The sequence below is a fragment of the Miniopterus natalensis genome, chromosome 9, assembly GCF_054644295.1.
Source record: "Miniopterus natalensis isolate mMinNat1 chromosome 9, mMinNat1.hap1, whole genome shotgun sequence".
In the NCBI taxonomy this organism is placed as follows: Eukaryota; Metazoa; Chordata; class Mammalia; order Chiroptera; family Miniopteridae; genus Miniopterus; species Miniopterus natalensis.
The window spans coordinates 18,315,463-18,334,114 of NC_142089.1; the positions used below are offsets into that span (position 1 = coordinate 18,315,463).

The 18,652-nt window shown below is 57.6% G+C and overlaps 2 protein-coding genes across 3 annotated transcripts; one reads left to right on the forward strand and one right to left on the reverse strand.

The window, feature by feature from the left end:
• Positions 1 to 5,782: 5,782 nt before the first annotated feature.
• Positions 5,783 to 10,866, forward strand: HPCA (hippocalcin). Its single transcript, XM_016217924.2, has 4 exons — positions 5,783 to 5,836; positions 6,081 to 6,479; positions 10,544 to 10,649; positions 10,769 to 10,866. The coding sequence occupies exons 1-4, from the start codon at positions 5,783 to 5,785 to the stop codon at positions 10,864 to 10,866; spliced, it is 657 nt and encodes a 218-aa protein (XP_016073410.2).
• Positions 10,867 to 11,303: 437 nt separating this feature from the next.
• Positions 11,304 to 17,716, reverse strand: TMEM54 (transmembrane protein 54). Of its 2 annotated transcripts, XM_087820277.1 has the most exons (6): positions 17,632 to 17,716; positions 15,128 to 15,321; positions 12,970 to 13,029; positions 12,642 to 12,830; positions 12,391 to 12,525; positions 11,304 to 11,994 (listed from the first exon to the last, which is right to left on the reverse strand). In XM_087820277.1, the coding sequence occupies exons 1-6, from the start codon at positions 17,645 to 17,647 to the stop codon at positions 11,920 to 11,922; spliced, it is 669 nt and encodes a 222-aa protein (XP_087676403.1). In that variant the 5' UTR covers positions 17,648 to 17,716; the 3' UTR covers positions 11,304 to 11,919. The 2 variants fall into 2 exon arrangements, with proteins under 2 accessions (XP_087676403.1, XP_016073397.1); XM_016217911.2 differs by lacking the exon at positions 17,632 to 17,716 and having other exon boundaries at positions 15,128 to 15,693.
• Between the last annotated feature and the right edge of the window lie 936 nt (positions 17,717 to 18,652).

Here is an 18,652-nt window from a genome sequence, read left to right on the forward strand (position 1 = left end):
TCCCTCTCCACTGTGGAGGTCAGGTGTGGGACAGGGATTGCCTGGCTTGGTGGGAGCTACAAGGCTGCTGTGTGACCTGGGCCAGCATGGCAGCTCTCTAAGTCCCATCTATAAAGCAAGATTCACTTAAGGGACCCCAGCTCCACCACAACGCCCCTCTCACCCCTGACTTCAGGTCTGCAGTCCCAGCTTCCAGGACTTTCCCAACACCCCCTCTCCACCCCATTCTGTTCCTCCTGGCCCAGCTTCCTCGGGAACAGCCAGGCCCAGGCTGTGCTCCTGGCAGCTCTGCCACCCTGGGCTCTGGTCCGGGGGTGGTCCCCGGCGGTGAGGGGGGCAGGCAGAGCTGGGATCAGTTGGGCTAAGATGTGGGGCATGAGGAGACCCCCAGGCCTCCACCTCAGGGTCCACTGTGCTCCAGGCTGGGGTAGGCAGGGCCCTTTGGAAAAGGGTGGCTTGAGGTTTTAATCACTTTATCAATGTTTGTTTTTGTAATTCAGCCCCAAGATGCTTTTCCCTCCATCTGTCCCCACCATCTGCTCCCATCAGGATTTTCCAAACCACTTGGGACCAAAGAGGGAGGGTGGGGCTAGGACTCTGAGGGGGATGGGGAGGGGCTACCTCCACCTACTTCACTGAGAGGCTTCTGGTGGGGGGGGTTGGGCTTCTGAGTCAGACAGAACTGGGTTCAAATGCTGACATGGTCACTTTCTTGCTATATTACCTCAGGCAGGTAACTTCACTTCTCTGAAGCCTGTCTCCACATCTGTAAAATGGCAATAATACTCCTAAGGATTAGTGCCAATCAAATGAGGTGACACACGTGAAGCACTCTGCAAACAGTAGGTCCTCAGAGCTGTGTGGTCCCCTCTCCACTCATCCCCACTGCTTCTCTCTCCAGCATCCTGGGAGCTGGTCTGTTCCTCTTCTAGTCCTAAGGGAGGGTTGCTACCTGTCACCTCACTTGTCAGATGCTGGGAAATCCCCTCCCATGGACCATGCCCACTGCTCAGTTCTTTTCACAGCCACCCTCTACATCTACCCGAAGACGTGCCTCTCCTCCCTCCTAGATGCCTCAGTCTGGGGTGGAAGAGGCTGAGTGTCATCGGCAAGGATTCCTCCATAGCCCCCCCTGCAAAAGGCCTTCAGAGAAGGCACACTGGCAGGGCTCCAGGGCCACCGGGGCCTCAGCTGTATATGCTCATGTCCAGAATTTCAGGCCTGAGGGCCAGTGAGGCAGCAAATGAGGCCTTTCTTGTCAGTACTGTGATCTTGGGGAATGTCAGGCACCCAGATCCCCTGTCTAAACTTTCTGCTCAGAAAGGAGAACAGACTTGCTCCAAGTCATCTAGAAGTCCAGGCCTCTGACGACGGCCCCTCTGCCTCCCTTCCTGGCTATATTTCAGGGCACGAGTCTTGGGCCAAGGGCCTTAGTGTGCAGTGGGGGAGAACCCCAAGCCTTTCTCTTTTGCTCACAGGAGTCTCCCAGAGCTTCTTAGGCCCCTGGGAGGGGAGAGGTGGCTGATGGGAAGTAACCAGCAGAACCTACCAGGTCCCAAACCCTACCTCCAGATCCACCTACTCACTGGAGGTGCAGGGAAAGTCAAAGGCAGGTGGGGTACGCAGGGCGAGGGAAAGCCACAGTCCTGCCTTCAGAAACTCCATTTGGGGAGACAGGATGCACACTGGGATTCCTGAGGGCAGGGACCCACACAGAGAAGAAAAACAGTGGGGCCAGGAGAAGCAGGCTCCTGAGGAGCTACGCTGAGGAGTCAGCCTGGAGGCAGTGAAGCTGGGGCAGGGAAGTGGGAGGAAGCAGAGAGAGTGGCTGAGCAGCCCACGTAAGGGTAAACTGAGACCCACAGGATGGGGAAGAGGAGGGGAGGGGAGGGCCTGAGGCAGTGACTGCAGGGCAGGCCCCTCTCCTTGCCCCGGCACAGTAGGCCCTCCCGGTCTTAGTGGGGAGGCGGGGGAGAGCCTGTCACTCAAAGGGCCCCAGGTGGAGGCTGAGCAGCCAGTCTCTCCCCACCTCCAGGCCCTCATGCGGGAGGCAGCTGGGAACCACCCACGCTTGTCTGGCGTCTCTCACGCCTCCACAGGGGTCCCAACACCAGCGCCAAGGCACACAGAGGAACTGGTGTTCTGGAGGGCCCAGCTGCCTCCCAGACTTCCCCAGCCTGGCTCCCCAGCCCCTCCAGTTGAGACCCCCCTCTCCCTGCTTGCCTTAAGCAGCAGGGACTTAAGGGGAGACTGACCACCTGAGCACCTTGGTCTGAGCCCTGGGAAGCCACGACGGTCCCAGCTACACCACAGAATCGGAAGGGGCTGTCCAGTCAGAAGACAAATGCAGTCGGCCCACCTTCAAAGCACCTCTGAAAACCAGACCCATCTTTGCCACCCTGGCCATCTCTCACCCTGGGCTGGTCCCTTGCTCCCACCCTGATCCCCAATCCTCAAATCTGTTCTTGACAGAATGCCTGAGTAAGCTCGACCGGGAGTCAGACCCTCTCACTCTGCTCGAAGCCTCAAGAGCTTCCCATCTCACCTGGAATAAAACCTGAAGTCCACGGCACGGGCCAAAGCACTGCCACCATCCCAACCTCTGCACACCGATCTCTACTTTTCCCCATTTTCTAATAATACACTTATTATACATTGTTTGCTGTCCACTCCTGTAACCCCACTGCCTGGAACAGCGCTAGACACAGAACTAGTGCTTGATAAATATGCGCAATGGTTGAGGGCACATGGATTCAAGTCCAAGCTTTCCACTCACCAGCTGACAGACACTGGAAAAATCATTCAATCCCTCTAAACCTCAGTTTCCTCATCTGTGAAGTGGGGGCGCTAAGGACCACCTCCTAGAGACGGAGAAAGGACGGAGCTCAGGATATAGGGAGTGTAGCTGAGGCTGGGCCCGTGCACCTCAGAACCCCCCAGGCTGGGGGTAGATGCTCCCCAGCCCTTGCAGGCAGAGGCTGGGAGGGAGGCAGGGGGTTCTCTTGCCGGGGGAGGAGAGGGTGTGGGAGGAGCACTTTCGATCGATGTTGGGAGGTGGGATTCGTTCTGGGAGGCGTCCCGGGGAGAGCGGGAGCGGCGGGCAGGCGCTGGGGTGCGCTCAGCTCTCCAAGGCGGAGGCGGGGTGGAGGGCGTGCCTGGCCCCGGAAGACCTCGGGGACCGGAGGAGTGGGCGCGGCGCCCTGCTCCAGGAGCCCCCCGCTCAGTTCCGGAGCCGAGGTGCGGAGGCAGCGGGGCAATTAGCGCACCACCAGGATCCGGATTCGACGTGCGGCTCCGCGCCCAGGTAGGGGCGGGGGAAGGCGGCGAAGGGGCGGGGGGCTGGGGGGTTGCCTCGGCTGAGGAAAGACCTGTCTGGGCACGGACCTCCTGCCACCCTCTCGGGCTACCTGAGTCGAGATGCTAAAGAGATGGGGACCGTGGTCCTCCTCCCCCGGCCGGTGCTCGCTCGTGAGGGGGCGGGGAAGTGAGGGGGTCCCCTTCCCGCTCCCGGGCAGGGGCGGGGGCGGAGTCTAGTCCAACGCTACCCCCACCCCCAGGGCTGGGAGGGGGGGAGGAGGAACTGGGACCCCCACCCCAGGGGAGGGACTCCGGGAGAACGCTGCGGGGCGTCTCCCTCGCAGTCCCTCCCCCCGCCCCCCGCCCGCCCCTCCGGCCGCCTCTGTCGCCTCGCGCCGCAGCAGCGCCGCCTTCCCTGCGCAGTCGGTGTCTCCGCGTCGCTGGGTGAGTGGGGGCCGCTCTGGCCGGGGCTGGGGGACGCGGGGGGGGGCATGCCGGAGGGAGGGGGCCACGTCCAGGGCTCCCCAACCCCGCCGCGCCCGCGCCTCCCGGGAATCCTCCCTCCAGGCGCGCAGGGGGTGGGGGCGCCCCGGGGGGACGCGCGGAGCTCTCCAGGGTCCTGACCCCCGAGTGGCCGGCCCCGAGGAGTCTCGCTTCGGCCGCCTCCGAGCGCCCCCTCCAGGAGGGGCCGCTCGCCCGCCGCTCCGAGTGCCGGAAGGATTGAGGTGGGGGCTCAGGGCGAGAGCTGGGGAGAGGTTCGGGGAGGGTCCCCCAGGCAGGTTTCTCAGGTCCTTCCCATTTTGGTGACTGGGGGTCTTTGCGAGACGACAGACTCTTCTACCACCCGCATTTCCAAGTCTCCCAACCGGGAGGGGCAACTCTGAGGGTGGCAGGGAAGAAGGGGCACCGGAAGATCTCTCCTGCCCAGTGCATCTCTCTGCCCCCGCCCCGATGACCCAGTTCCTTGGACCTTGAGGAAGGAACTAAGGGACACACTCTGCCACCCCAGCCCTACGCATTTCCTCAGTCCCCTCCCACACACTTGTTCTGTGGGTCCTCAGCTTGGGGCAGAAGAGGCTGATTTAGAAAGGAGAGTGACCAACTTACAGAAACATGCATATGAGACACTGCTGAGGACACACACAGGTCCCCCAAATGGCCACACAGGCACATCCCCCTCACACTGTGATGGGTGCATACCTAGTCACATGCACAGATATGCACATGCACAGATATGGATTGAAACACATGGGGAGACAAATGCAATGCAGAAACCGGGGACACACATGCATACACGAGCATATGCACTCACACACATGCTTACCCACATGTGCGCGGAGTTTTGTGCAAATGCACACACAAGGAACCCCTTTGCCCTGTCTCACAGCCCCAAGCTGGGGGAGAGTCACCTGCACACACTCCCACATCCTTGCCCAGAACTGCCTGGATGTCACCTCTCCATTGCCATCCCCTTAGCCCGCCACACTCTAAGCTCCTGCACTGAGGGGACCTTTCTGGACTAGGGAAAGGTAAGTGCTTGGGGAGGGTTGGCTGGCTGCAGGTCTCCCTGGAATAGGGACCCCTCGTAGATCTGAGAAGGGCTGCAGCTCCCTTTCCTAGGACCTGGCAGCACCCCTGAGAAGAGAAAGATGGTAAGGGTGCCTGAGGGTCCCACTTGCAGCTGGCCATGTGAGAGGTGTCAGCATGGGAGCTGGCTTGTGATGGCATGTGTGAGACATGTGGGGTCGTGGGCTGGTATGTCTTGGTACACAGGATATGGGAGTTGTGCATGCATGGTGCCCTGTGTCAGTCCACGTGAGTTGTAGAGCAGCGGGAATGTTGTCCTGTGTGGATGGTGACCCATGGGTGGATGTGGGTTGGTACGTGAGTGGCATGGGACCCAGTGTGTGGATTTGGTGAGCTGCGTAGTGTATGTATCAGTATGTATTCATTTGTGTGTTGTGCATGAGTCTTGTGGCATCTAGTACATGTAAGTCATTGTTAGTTAACACTTACATAGCACTTATATGTGCAGGCATCGTTCTAAATGCGTCACGTGTATTAACTAATTTAATTCCACAACAATAAGGAGGTAGATACTGTTATCTTCATTTTACAGATTAGGCAGAAAGAGTTTAAGGAAATTGCCCGATGTCGCATAGCTGGTAAGAGGCAGAGCTGGGATTTAAACCAGGGTGGTCTGGCTCCGGAGCCCAGGTCAACACCTGCCGCATGCCACCCCTTGTCAGGCACAGGTGTGTGGGAGAACAGGCCAGTGAATGGGCTGCAGGTGTATTTCATTGTAATCAGGCTTATGTGAGGCAACGAGGGCCAGCTGCCTTTCTGCACCTCCCTGGGCAACTCTGGGACTCAGTCCTGTCCCTCTATGGCTGTGTACCTCGAACCAGGTCACCTCACTTCCTGGATCCAGTCTTCTCGTCTGTAAAATGGGACTAACCCCCAGGCTTCACTGTGGGAGGGTGAAATGGTGTATATCTGTGACGGCTCAGTGGCTGGCCCTGAGAAGGGCCTAGTAAATGTAAGCCCCCTTCCCTTCCTCTGTCTCCAGGCCTGTTCCTGGGGATGATCTGGGGAAATGGTGTGGAGCCTGTCACAGAGGCAGGATGCCTGGGTGCAGGCTGCGTGACCTTGGGCCAGCTCCTCTCTCTGGGTCAAGAGAGGGGCTGGGGTGTCTGGTGTCTGGGGGAACCTCCTGGAATGGTGTCAAGGGACCGGGGGGCCTGACCTCTCCTCCCCATTCTGTGACCCCCTCGGGGACCCAGGTAGGACTCAGCTCGGTGGCCATGGGCAAGCAGAACAGCAAGCTGCGGCCCGAGATGCTGCAGGACCTGCGGGAGAACACGGAGTTCTCGGAGCTGGAGCTGCAGGAGTGGTACAAGGGCTTCCTCAAGGACTGCCCCACGGGCATCCTCAACGTGGATGAGTTCAAGAAGATCTACGCCAACTTCTTCCCCTACGGCGACGCCTCCAAGTTCGCCGAGCACGTCTTCCGCACCTTCGACACCAACAGCGACGGCACCATCGACTTTCGGGAGTTCATCATCGCGCTGAGCGTGACCTCGCGCGGCCGCCTGGAGCAGAAGCTCATGTGGGCCTTCAGCATGTACGACCTGGACGGCAACGGCTACATCAGCCGCGAGGAGATGCTGGAGATCGTGCAGGTGGGCCCGGCCCCTGGGCGCCAGGCGCAGGCCCGCAGGTGCACCCGCCCTCCCTGGTGGGGGGCAGTGCAGGTGCTGTTCTCACACCCCCTTCCAGAGCTCTTTATTAGGAAACACTCTCTCACGTAAAGAGGAACCGAGTCAACTCCCGTAGGCTCTTCGTCCAGATTCACCAGTTAACACTGACCACCTGTGCTTTAGCATCATGTGCTGCGCATGCGTGTGATGTCCTGTTGTCCGAACAGCACCCTTTACCCCTGAATACAACAGGATATATTTCCTAAGACCAGGGACGTTCTCTTACATAACCCATACTGTGATCATCAAAGTCAGAACATTTAGCATAGAAACAATGCTATTATCTTACAGGCCAAATGTCTTCATAATGTTCTTTTTCACCCTGACCTAGCATCACGCGTTGCATTTCATTTTCATGTCCCTTTAGTCCCCTTTAGTCTGTAACAGTTCCTCAGCCTTTCTTTGTCTTTCGAGATTTGACATTTCTGCAGAGTGCATGCCAGTTATGTTTTACCGATCCTCGTTTACTCCAGAGAGCAGATGCTCAGAGAGGTAAAGACATTTGCTTGAAGCCACACAGCCTGCGAGTGGGCCACCTGGATTCACAGTCACACTCCATCTGGATACCCAGCCACATTCCAACTAATTAATTGAGGGCCCACTGATAGCCTCATGCTGAGTGAGATTCTTATAGCCATGAGCTTAGTGCATCTTTACAACAACTTCATGAGGCTCAGAGAGGTGAAGTGACTTGTCCCAGGTCCCACAGCATATATGTGGGGTCAAGCTCAAGCTGGCCACCACTCAGCTGCCTCTTGAAAGGGGTCTGGCTTCCAATTCTGAAGTTGGCCTCCATTCTTAGACAGCTCACCTAAAAAATAGGGATGGTGATTCTGATCTTACAGGGAGATTTAGGGGCCTGATATGAATGCCATTTTCATACGAATTTAAGTGTGACATGTTAGCTTTATCTCAAAAAGCTTCTAGAGTGTCCATCCTCTCAGTCTAGCATTAAAGACCATAAAGGCTCTGCTTCTGTTTTTACCTGTCCAGTTCCTTGTTCACTATTTCCCCCTAGCTTCTGTCTCTTCACCCATAGAGTAGGATGTTAACCCTCAAGGCTACTGAAGGTATAAAGTGGGATAGGGACTCTGGCAGAAGGCCCAGCACAGTTGGTACTTGGTAAACCTTGTCATTCTTTCCTCTGTACATTCTCTGCTTGAGCCCGAATGGCCTTTTCGACATCCTTGGAATGTGCCCTGAGTAATCCTGCTGCACGGCTTTGCACGGCTCTTGCCCCCTTCCCTTCTGCCTGTCTGAATCCCTTCTCTTTTCGTCCCTCAGCTCTGCCGACTGCTCCCACTTCCAATGCACCTAGCCCCTACTGGACTCTTTGGCTTCTTTGTCACTAAGGGTCTGGGTCTGCTCTCTCCAGCTAGAGTAGAATGGGCTGCCTTGGGACATGGTGCCCTCCCTATGCCTGTCTAGGGGAAAGCCTTTATGTTAGTCAATGACTCCCACTGGCCAGACATTAAATCTCTAGTTGATGGATAGTGGGGAGTTCTGGGGGTCCTGGTGGAAGGGTTGGGGTAGCCAGGGTGGTGGAGCATTATTCAGGGATTGGGCAGCAGCTGGATACCAATCAGTGTGGAGGGGTGCTCATGTTTTACCACTTAGTGTGGTTACCCTGGTATATGCTGGTAACTCTCAGCCCTGCTGGAGACGCCAGCCAGTCCCATTCCTTGAGCTCCTCTGGACCCCCTGGCTGGCCTTTGCTGTCTGGGCCCTGGTTTCCCTCACCACAGCCCATCAGTCAGCCCCAGACGGCCAGTGCAGACAGAGCTCTGCAAACCCCAGTGACTGATTAATTACAAGTCGGCTCCAGTGAAACAATGAGTGAGCAGCAATTCTAGACAATTAATTAGGAGGCCCAGGAGTAGTCGTCACAGGCGAGTGTTCACTAAGTCACTCGCTCAGTCCTTCTCAGGACCCTGCCCTGTGGTAAGGAGGTGAGCACACTAGAAGGGAAGAAACTGCATCTTGGCTGCTTGGGGCTCCCACTCTGGTGGGCAGGCCACACTGACCAGCTTGGTGGCAGGGGTGTAAATGTGACATCTGGGAGTTCAGGGGACTGAAGGTCAGGGAAGAACTGAGGGTGTGGTGGATGAGTAACAACTATTATACAAGCTGCTGTTTACTGACTATTTACTCTAGCCAGTCACTGTTCTACACTCATGATCTCATTTAATCTGCTAGACAATCCTCATGGGGGAGATACAATTACCCCCATTTTACAGATGAGGAGATTGAGGCTATAGAGGTTAAGTTCTTGTCCAAGGCTACACAGCAAGTGATTATGGAACCAGGAGGCCACACCAGGTCCACCTTACTTCAAAGCCCCTGCTAGTCATGAGCACCCACAAGCATCTATCCAGCAACTAAGAGGGAGCAGGTTCTAATCTGGTCTGTCATCAGGTCCTTTTCTGAACCTCTAATTCTCATCTGGAAAATGGGGATTGATACCTACATTTCAGGGCTGTTGTGAAGTTTAGAAGTAATGCATGTTAAGTACCTGACACATAGTAGGTGCCTGATAAATGGTAGCTAGTATTATTGTTCCAGGCAAAGGCTGTAAATGCTGGAAATCTGAAAGATGCAGGGGTGTTTAGTTGTGGCAGAATCACCTACCAGGGGAGGCCTGGTAGTGGAGGGGTTAGAGGGACTAGAGTATGAAAACTTTGAATGCCAACGTGCCAATGGCTTTTAAAAGGGAAGTCCCTGCCAGATGCCAGGCACTGTGCTAAGTTCTGGGGATACCGGCATTAGCTAGATTTCCATGGTGCTTATTTGTACATTGGGGACTAAGAACAATCCAACAAAGGCGGAATTACTTCCAGAGATGTGTCCCCAAAGGAAAAGCCCAGGAGGCTCTGTGCCAGCATATGGGCCCCCACCCAGCTTGGATTAGAGAAGGACTCCCTAAGAAAGAGCCATGCAAGCTGAGCCACAGGGAGGAGTGGGAGGCAGCAGCAGAAGCGTGGGGAAGCATCCAGAAGGAGCTGAGTGCATGGCAGGTCTGGAAGGAGGCCTGTGTATGACTGGAAAGAGGGGGCGGCCTGCTGGGCTGGGGACGTGGTGGTAGAGATCTGTGTTTAGAAAGAGCTTTCAGAGGCGGCGTGGGGCACAGACCCAAGGAAATGAGGCTGGAAGCGACCACTGTGCAGGCTAAAGCCGGATCTGAGGCTGGGTAAATTTATGGTATGGGAGAAGCGAAGCCGGTTTCTTGGAGGTGGTTTCAGTAGCAAAAAGCTGGAAGACTGAGACCATCGGTCCGTGAGCTCCAGGACCCAGCCTATCCCACTGGCCAAGCCCCAAGAGCTCTGTGTACATTTAGCGCAAAAACCCTCCTTCGTGTCGCCTCCGGAGCTCCTGCACGTGGGCCTGCAGCCTCCGGCCTAGCGAAGTCCAGGTTGTCCCCGCCTCCGGCCGATGCTTATTTGCGTTTATTTGCATAATGTTCCCCGCCCCCTCTGGGCCCAGCCGCCTCCGGCCTTCCGGCCCCAGTGCGGCCCAGCGCCCCCTGCCGGCCACAGCGGCACCTCAGCCCAGTGCCGCCCGCCTCAGCCCAGTTCCCCGTCGGTCACCAAACGCGGGCCACCGGAGTTTCTGAGAAGCAGCGTCAGTCCCGTGCTTACCTCGGAACCTTCGGCCCCGATGTCTTCCAACATCTCTACTCACCCCCTCCACGCAGCCACCCCACTCAGAGCCTCCCTATGCGGGGTCTTTGTATACGGGGAGCCCCCTGTCAGCAATTCCTTCCCCCCTAGCGCTCCCGGAGAACGTGGTCGGGGCGCACTCCAGTAGCCCCTCTTCTGGGAGCCCTTCTCAGACACTCGTTCCCGGTTCCCTGACGCCGCCGTGACCCCCTCTCCACCCCACCCTGGCGGGAGCGACTGTCCTCAGCGTACCTGGGGCGTTTTTGAAGGTTGGGGTTAGGGGCTCCTACAGCCTCCTCTCACTCCCTGCCTTCCCCTCCCGACCCCCAGGCCATTTACAAGATGGTTTCGTCGGTGATGAAGATGCCAGAGGACGAGTCGACCCCGGAAAAGAGGACTGAGAAAATCTTCCGCCAGATGGACACGAACAATGACGGTGAGGGGCACCGGGGGCGGGCAGCACTCCCCTCCCCTCCCCTCCCCTCCCGCCGCCTCGCGCCGCCTCCCCGCGCTGCGCTGCCGCCAGCCCCCATCACTGTTCCCCTCGCCCTGCAGGCAAGCTGTCCCTGGAGGAGTTCATCCGCGGGGCCAAAAGCGACCCGTCCATCGTGCGTCTGCTGCAGTGCGACCCCAGCAGCGCCTCCCAGTTCTGAGAGAGCAGCCAGGTCTCCCTCCTCCCCGCCTCACTGGCCCTCTCCCGGCTCTCAGCTTCCTCTCCCTCGTGTCTATCCAGGCTGGGGGGCAGACTGGGCCTGCCCCTGCCCCCGGGGTCTGCACTCCGGGGGCGCAGCCTATGGGAAAGGGAACCCTGCAGCCCCCCCCCCCCAAGGCGCAAGCAAGCGGTTAGCACCCCCCTATCCAAAAGGCAGTATCTCCCTTCAGCAGTGATGGGGAGACCCAGGATCTGGCTTTGTCTTCCCCTCAAACCTCCCCACCCAGGTATCGGAATTCCCACTACCCTCCCTCCCCGCACAGCCACGAGCCAGACTTCCCTCCCCAACCAAGCACCGGGCAAGCTTCCCTCCCCCGCCCTTACAGATCTCAGCCTGGGGGAGGGGGGTGGAAACCCAGGTGAGGAGCCAAGCCCAGGTGTGGAGCCAGTCTTTTTATTTAGAGGGGAGATAAGGATTGGGGGCGGGGGTTAAGGAAGAAGCTTCCTCGAGCCATCAATCGTTCCCTGCAGGAGGGCCTCAACCCTTCCTGCTCCAGCTCTGCCGCAGAAGGAAAACCTCTCAATTCCAGCACCCAGTTGTGAGTCCCATGAACTCCTGCCTGCCTTTCAGTACTTGGATGAACTCAGACCCACAGACCCCTCTGTGTATTTTACCTCCCTCAGACACACACACACACACACACACACACACACACACACACACACACAGGCCCACAGATAGATGGGCAGATATGCCCAGATCACCCCTCCCCCACTGCATCCTGCGTGGGAAAGCACAGGCCCCCTGGCCGAGCCCCTCCCCCGCTGCATGCATCCCTGTGGAGCATCTCTGTTCTTTTTAATAACTGCAGAATAAAGTCTCGTTTCAGTGCAGTGGGCTGGGTGGCCGGGAGAGGGGTTTAAAATCCTCACCCAGGTCCCAGAATGGACAACTGAGCCCTCATGGGCAGTCTCCAGGAATCCTGGCCTGGTCACAGTGCAGACTTGGTTGCAGGGCCACAGTGGCCATGAGGTCTGGGTGCAGCATCAGCTGTCAGAGGGTCAGCGGCAGAGAGCTGGGGCAGCTCACCAGGTCATGGCCTTCCACAGGCTCTGGGCTCTCCTGCATCTGTGGAGACACAAGAGGCTGCCAGGCTTTGGGATCTGTGTCTGGGTCTCCTCCAGTACACCCAGGGAAATGGGAGGATCTCTGAAGCAAAGGGGCATCACTGCATTGCCCACCAAGCAAGAGCCAAACCATACCCTTGAAGTGCCCCCAATTCAAGCCGAGATGACCTTCTCCCTCCCTCAAATCCTGGGCCTTGGGTGAACCAGGCGCCAGCTGTGTGACTTAGCTGGGAGATCTGACCTCTCTGAGCCTTCAAGCCTTTCCCTTTGGTCCTGGGGAGAAGGCTATTGCGCCAGTTCTCAAGTGGGGGCCCCATGCAGAAGGATGGGGGCTGCCCAGCAGGGGACCCCAGAAAATTTGGGGAATCAAGGCTGTGGAAGGGGTGGCAGGCCTTACCATGTGGTGGCTGCTTTTCCCCCACCAGGGCCTCAGTTCCAGCAGCTGGTGGGCGAGCTGGGCCCCTCGCACAGCAAACACGCTCTCTGCCACACAGAACACGAGTGAGATACCCCAGAGGCACAGGCTGGAGCTCTGCAGGACACAGGGGGCAGAGATGACCACAGGCGTTGGGGGTGCAGGGCAAGACTCCAAGAACCCTTCCCACCTCTGATGAGTACCCCCGCCCCATCCCAGGTCTAAGCACTCACGTAAATGCGTGTGGGGTCGAAGGGACAGTCGGGTGCCAGCGCCAGTAGTTCAGGGCTCCCAAAAGTGCAGGCAGCCAGCAGTGCCCGGCCCTGGGTGGCAAAGGTCACGGCTATCGAGGCCAAGAGGCCGAGAGCACAGGTCAAAGAGAGAAGGGCACAGGCCATGCTTGAGCTAAACACTGCCCAGCGCTGGATAGGAAAGATCACTGGTCAGTGGACATCAGGCTCAACCCCATGGGCAGTTCTGGCCCCCATGGGGTCAGCTCACCCCCCCAAGCAGGCCAGGCCCTTCCTACCCCTCAGCCCCATCCCAGGAGGTACCACATACCAAGGGGATGCTGGGGAGGTAGCGTGACAACACGATGGCTGCAATGCCTGAAGTGATGACCTGTGGGGAGGCTCAAGTCAGCCCTGACCCTCCTGCTGGAGGAGAGTGGGCAGTGGGGGTCAGGGCCACGCTGGGATAAGGAGTCCACCAATGCCAACTGAGCCCTCCAAATTACCTCCTCCTCTGCTTAGCCTTGGCCTCATTACCTTGATCTGCATGGAGGCACTGCCCCCTCATGGTCCAGCTCTGCAGTGATGTTTCTAAAACACAATCACTTCCTGCCTACAACTTTCCATGACTCCCCACTGCCTACAGCTCTGTATCTCAAACAGGGACCTGTGTATCCCAGGGCCACAGGGGCATGTGCCAGGATATACGTGACTTGTCTCCCTGGAGTGCAAGCGATTTTGAAAGAAACTAACTCAACCGGCAAGGAACTAAAAACAAAATAAACAAATTAGGAAACTTTATGGAGTAGAATTCAAAATCTTAGGAGTAAATTATCTCAGGCTCTCAGTGACCTGGCTTCAGTCCCATCAGCTTCTCAACCCCACCCCGGCCAGTCTCTTCCTCGCTGCCCTGGATATGGGCACCTACACACGGCCTGCCCATGATGCTGCCCACACAGCACCCTCTCAGGAACACCCTTCCTGCTCCTCCTCACCTGCTTGGGTTCTTCCTCCTGCAGGACCCCTTAACCACCCTCGGCCCCAGGAGGTGAGTGTCTAACCTACCAGCTGCCCCCTGGATCTTTTGGGAGCTCCATTCAGCCAGGCTTCCTCCCTGAGCCCTCACTGTATGGGGCATGGGCTGCACCCAAGGGCGCAGATGGTGTGATAGGAACCCAGCAATGTCTTTAATTCACTGTGTAGCCATAAGCAGGCGTCTCAACCTCTCTGGGCTAAGTCCCACTCTCCAGGGTGAGCTTATGGGAAAGACGCTAGCTTTGGTGTCAGACACAAGCCTTTCAAATCCAGCTTGGCTTCTTCATATCAGTAGGAGGCGGGGTGAGTCCCCGAGTCTTGGTTTACCCGTCGGGATAATGGCCGCATGTTGCCGTGAACAGTGAGAATTAAATGAGGAAACGAGGGTAAAGTGGAAGTGGTCCAGCCTGCAGCCCATAACCCGAGCTCACTGCCTTCCCTGCCTTCGATGGTGAGAGGAACAAACAACAGTAATAGTAACTCCAAGGGACACCGCACACATCTGCAGGGCCCGGCCCTGTCCCACTGAGGCTCTGCTACTCGCCGGGGCCTGAGATCCTTCACCCAAGCCTTGGGGCCCAGCAGGCTGGATGAGCTTCACTATGCAGGGGAGGGAACAGGTTTAGAGAGAGAAATAAATCCCTTAGCCAGGAGGTGGCAGGAAAGGAACTCAGATACTGATGTGGGGATGTTGCCCAAAGGCTGCGGCCACCTCTCTTACTAGGTGGGAAGGAACTTTATGAATTCGAGAATATGGGGCCCTTTCATTCATGTATTCATCAAATAGGTACTGACATCCAGCCATAATCACGGCTATCATTTATTCAATACTTACTGTATACCAAGGCCTAATGCCAAGCTTCTGATAAATTGTTTTTTTTTCAGTGTCTCCAGAATAGATCTTAGCCATTCCCACCTCCATACCTTTGCACCTGCCATTCTCTGTACTTGGAATGCTTTCCAAGCCTCTTCTACTACCTGTTGGCCCCAGCGTGCCACATACCTGGGTTATGGTGATTGCAGCCTATCTGTGAATTCCTACTCATCCATCAATATCCAGCACAGGGGACTCTACCTCTGTGAACCCTCCTGAACCCTCCCAAGGCTCCTTCTGTCCAACGGAGCCTTGCCTATTTCTCTATTATTATTATAACTTGTCTTCTCTGAGCCTCAGTTTCCTTCCCAGTTCACAGTAGTGAGCACTGAGCATGTGCCAGACACTGTGCCGAGCACTTTATGTGGATGATCTCATTCAATACTCATCAGGACCCTCTGAGCTGGACGCTGTTATGATCCCACTTTACATCTGAGGAAGCTGAGGCAGAGGTTGAGTGGCTCATGCAGTTGGTAAGTGGTGGAGCAGGGGCTAGTGCTCGGACTCTCTACTTGCCCATCCCAGGCTCTGGGTGGAGACTCATTGAAGACCTCTCAAGCCCCCTCCAGCCCAGTCATACCACGATGGCAGAAGTGACAGAGAGGATGTTGGCCACGCAGTACTGCAGAGCCACAGCATCGTGGGGGGCAGTCACATAGCGCAGCACAGTGCCATGGAGTAGAGCTGCTATGATGAAGCTCACGTGACCCAGCACCACCAACACTAGCCCCGTCTTCATCAGCACCTTCCGGAAGTCACCCACACTCAGGCCACCTGTGGGGGACAGCAGTGTCAGGACCATGGGCAGAGGAAAAATACATGCCATGGTAGGAGTGATGGAAATTGGGTTCTAAATATTTCTGGAGAAGTTGGGGCCATTAACTTGTCTTCTCTGAGCCTCAATTTCCTCATCCAGAAAAGGGGTTCACAATGCCTTCATGAGAGTCCTTGGAATTCTAAGGTCGGAGAAGCACACAGGTGATACTTAATAAAGGGTGGTAGTCCTTGTCAGTGCTCTAAGTCATGAGCAGCAGGGCTAGGATTTGAAGCTAGGTGTCTAGCTCTGGACCCATGATCCTTCCCTTCAACTCCCATTCATTGATTCATTTATTTGTGTGTTCATTACACAGATGTTCACTGAGCACCTGCTCTGTGCCAGGCCCTGAGGTACCACCATGAGCTTGACAGTCACTATCCAGGCCTCAAGGAGTTCCTAGGTCATCGGGCAGGGCTTAGGTCCTGCTCAGGATTCATTCTGGGATAGGGCCTAGCACACAGTAGATACTCAGCTCACAACTGCTGAACTGCAGTGCCTAGAAGTGGGTGACTCAGGGAAAGAAGCTCAAGCCTCTGAGGCTCCTGGTCTCCCAGTGGGAAAGGAGGGGCACACCTTGGGGAGATGGAGAGGAAAGTTGCGGCATACCCTGGGGGTGCTGGGAAAACAAGTTCTTGGTCCAGGGGCACTGGGCAGGGACTGAGCAAGTGGTGGTGGTGGTGGTGGGGGGATGTCAAAAGAAAGTCAGGGACCAAGTAAATTCCCCATGGCCAAGTGGCTGTCCAGCCCCTATCTGCCTACCCCTAGGAGCAGGGAAACGTGCTCAGGCAGCCTCGACTGTTCCAGATCTGCTGTCTGGAATTTCCCCCATGGGTCCTGGCTCTACCCTTAGACACACACATCATGCTGGTCCTGTGGCCCTGGTGGCCCCTTACTCTAGCCAGCTCTGTGACATTGGAAGGCCAGGTACCCAGAACTAAACAGCCCCTTTTCTTTTGTTGCACCTGGTGGGACCTGACTAAGTCCCTTCCTAGACCTCAGTCTCCTCAGTCTGTGGATCATATTTCATATATGGGAGCTTTGCAGCTAAAAAATAAATAAAATCACTAGATTGGATGTTTTGGGGGACCCTGTGCCAAGAGGCAGTGCCCAGGAATCAGGGAGGGATGGGGCCATCCAGTCACAGACACTCTATGTGACATTGTACCAGCGCCTTTCCTAAGGCCCGGACTTCTCCTATGCAAAATGGGCAGGGTTTGGTGTGGCTGTCTGAGAACCCAGAGCTTGCAGGACCCTCTGGAGCTGGAGCTGGAGCTGGACCAGATAGAGGAGAATCAGAGAGCAGGTGACAGGCTGGACAGGCATGTGGAACTGGAATTTCATTGTGAAGATTAACTGCTAGCCAAACAGGAAGGGGCACAGCAGCTTTGTCCCAGGGACCTGACCCACCTCACCCCACCCACCCACCCACCTACCTGGCAACCCAGACACCACCCTGCTCAGCGCTGGCTGGCCGGCCAGCAGGGTTTATAAACAAACGGCTGCATCCCAAGTCCAAGACTTTGGTCAAACTGGAGGCACGGTGCCAGGGTGGGGCTGTGCCTGGAGCAGTCTGAGGGCAGTCTCTGGCTTCTTTGTTTCAAAGTCACCATTCTTGGAGCACTTAGCAGTGTGGTTGGCACCGTGGTAAGCACTTTATTCTTAGAGCTAACGTTATCCTCACTGTAGTCCTATGGGGGAGGGTCTACTATCTCCATTTTACAGAGGAGGAAACTGAGGCTCACAAGGTCTCTTGCACTCCCCAGGTGTGTCTGATGCCCAAGAGCGGCATCACCGAGCCCGGGGAGCGAGGGGAGGGGACACATCCGTCCCACTCCTCTGTCTGGACCCCGTTTGCCAGCGGTCCTTCCCTCCCGGCCTGGCTGGGGGAGTGGAGGAAATGGAAGGGGGGGCCCTTTGCGGGCTGAGGAAGCGGAAGACAGACGGCCTCCGGCTCGGAGCTCCCTGAGCCCGGCGCGCCCTCCCCCGCTCGCCCTCCTGGGCCGGGGGGCTGCTCTCCGCAGCGTTCCTCCCCCGGCCTGGGGTCCCGCCTCCGCGAGAAGGAAAGTGGGGAAGAGGGACGGAGGGGCGTGGGGAAGGCGCCAGCATCCCTCCTCCCGCCCGGCCGCTGCTGGCAAAACAGGCCAGGGCGGGAAGTGCCCTGCAGAGAAGGCGCCGGACCCCGGTCCCGGGCCCCCTCCACCGCGCTCCGCCCGAGCCGGCGGAGTAGGGGCGGGATCGGGGCTCCCGGGGTGTACCCCGCGGCTCACCAAGGCGCAGACACATCGCGGCTCCCGCGCGGCGGATCCGCGGCCGGCTCAGCGGGGCTCCTGAGGCTGCGGGCGGCGCGGGGGCTCCGCTCCCATCCTGGTCCGCGGCCGCCGCGAGCCCGCAGCCGCGCCGCACCCACTTCCCGCCGGAGCCCGGGCGCCCCGGCCTGGGCCGGCCTCCCTTCCCGTCAGCCCCCGGGCGGCCCTGCCCCCCGAGGGCCCCGCGGCCCTGGCGTCCCGGGCCGGTCGGACCGGCTGGGCAGCCCTTCCCGCCCCGCCCGCTGAGTCACGGCGCTGGCCCCCTCCCGCGGCCTCGGTCCCGGCTGGCACCGCCCCCCCCCCTCCCGCACACTCCTGGCCCACCTCCACTCAGTGGTGCCCATTGTACAGATGGAAATGAAGCTCAGAGAGCTAGGGAGCGGGGAGGGGTGGGGCCGTACGCATATTAGCTGCGTTATTGCGGCCGGTGGGCACCGGGACGGAATCCACTCCCTTCTGGACGACGGGGAGAGGCAGTGGGTGGTGGAAGAGCACTGCCTGGGGACCAGGGTCTGCCCTTAACCTGCTGTGCGCCCTCAGCCAAATTGCTTTCTCTCCTGTTCCTGGCCTGAGCTTGACAAACTCTGTCTTGGGGGTCTCTGTTCCCTAGTTGGAAAATCAGGGTAATAATTTCTGCCCCCTAATTTGGTGGTTAGATAAAATAAGAACGTGCTTTGAAAACTCTCTAGAGTATCTTCGCAAAGTGTAGACCTGGGGAGCACATAGTAGGAGTTTTACTAATCCTGGCTATTGGTTACTGAGCCCTTCTAGTGTGCCAGGACGGACTCGTGCCCTCCCTTGTTCTATCCTCAGCATTCAGAGGCGGACTTGCCCGAGAGTGCCCAGCTAGAAGTGGTGGGGATTCCCACCCAGACCTCTGTGCCCATGTTCTTCAGTGTGGGCACCCTTCACGCCACTGGTTAGTGCCCCCTGGAGGGCAGGGGCTGGTTTGATGGTATCTGGGTGCTGAGTTGGAGCCTGG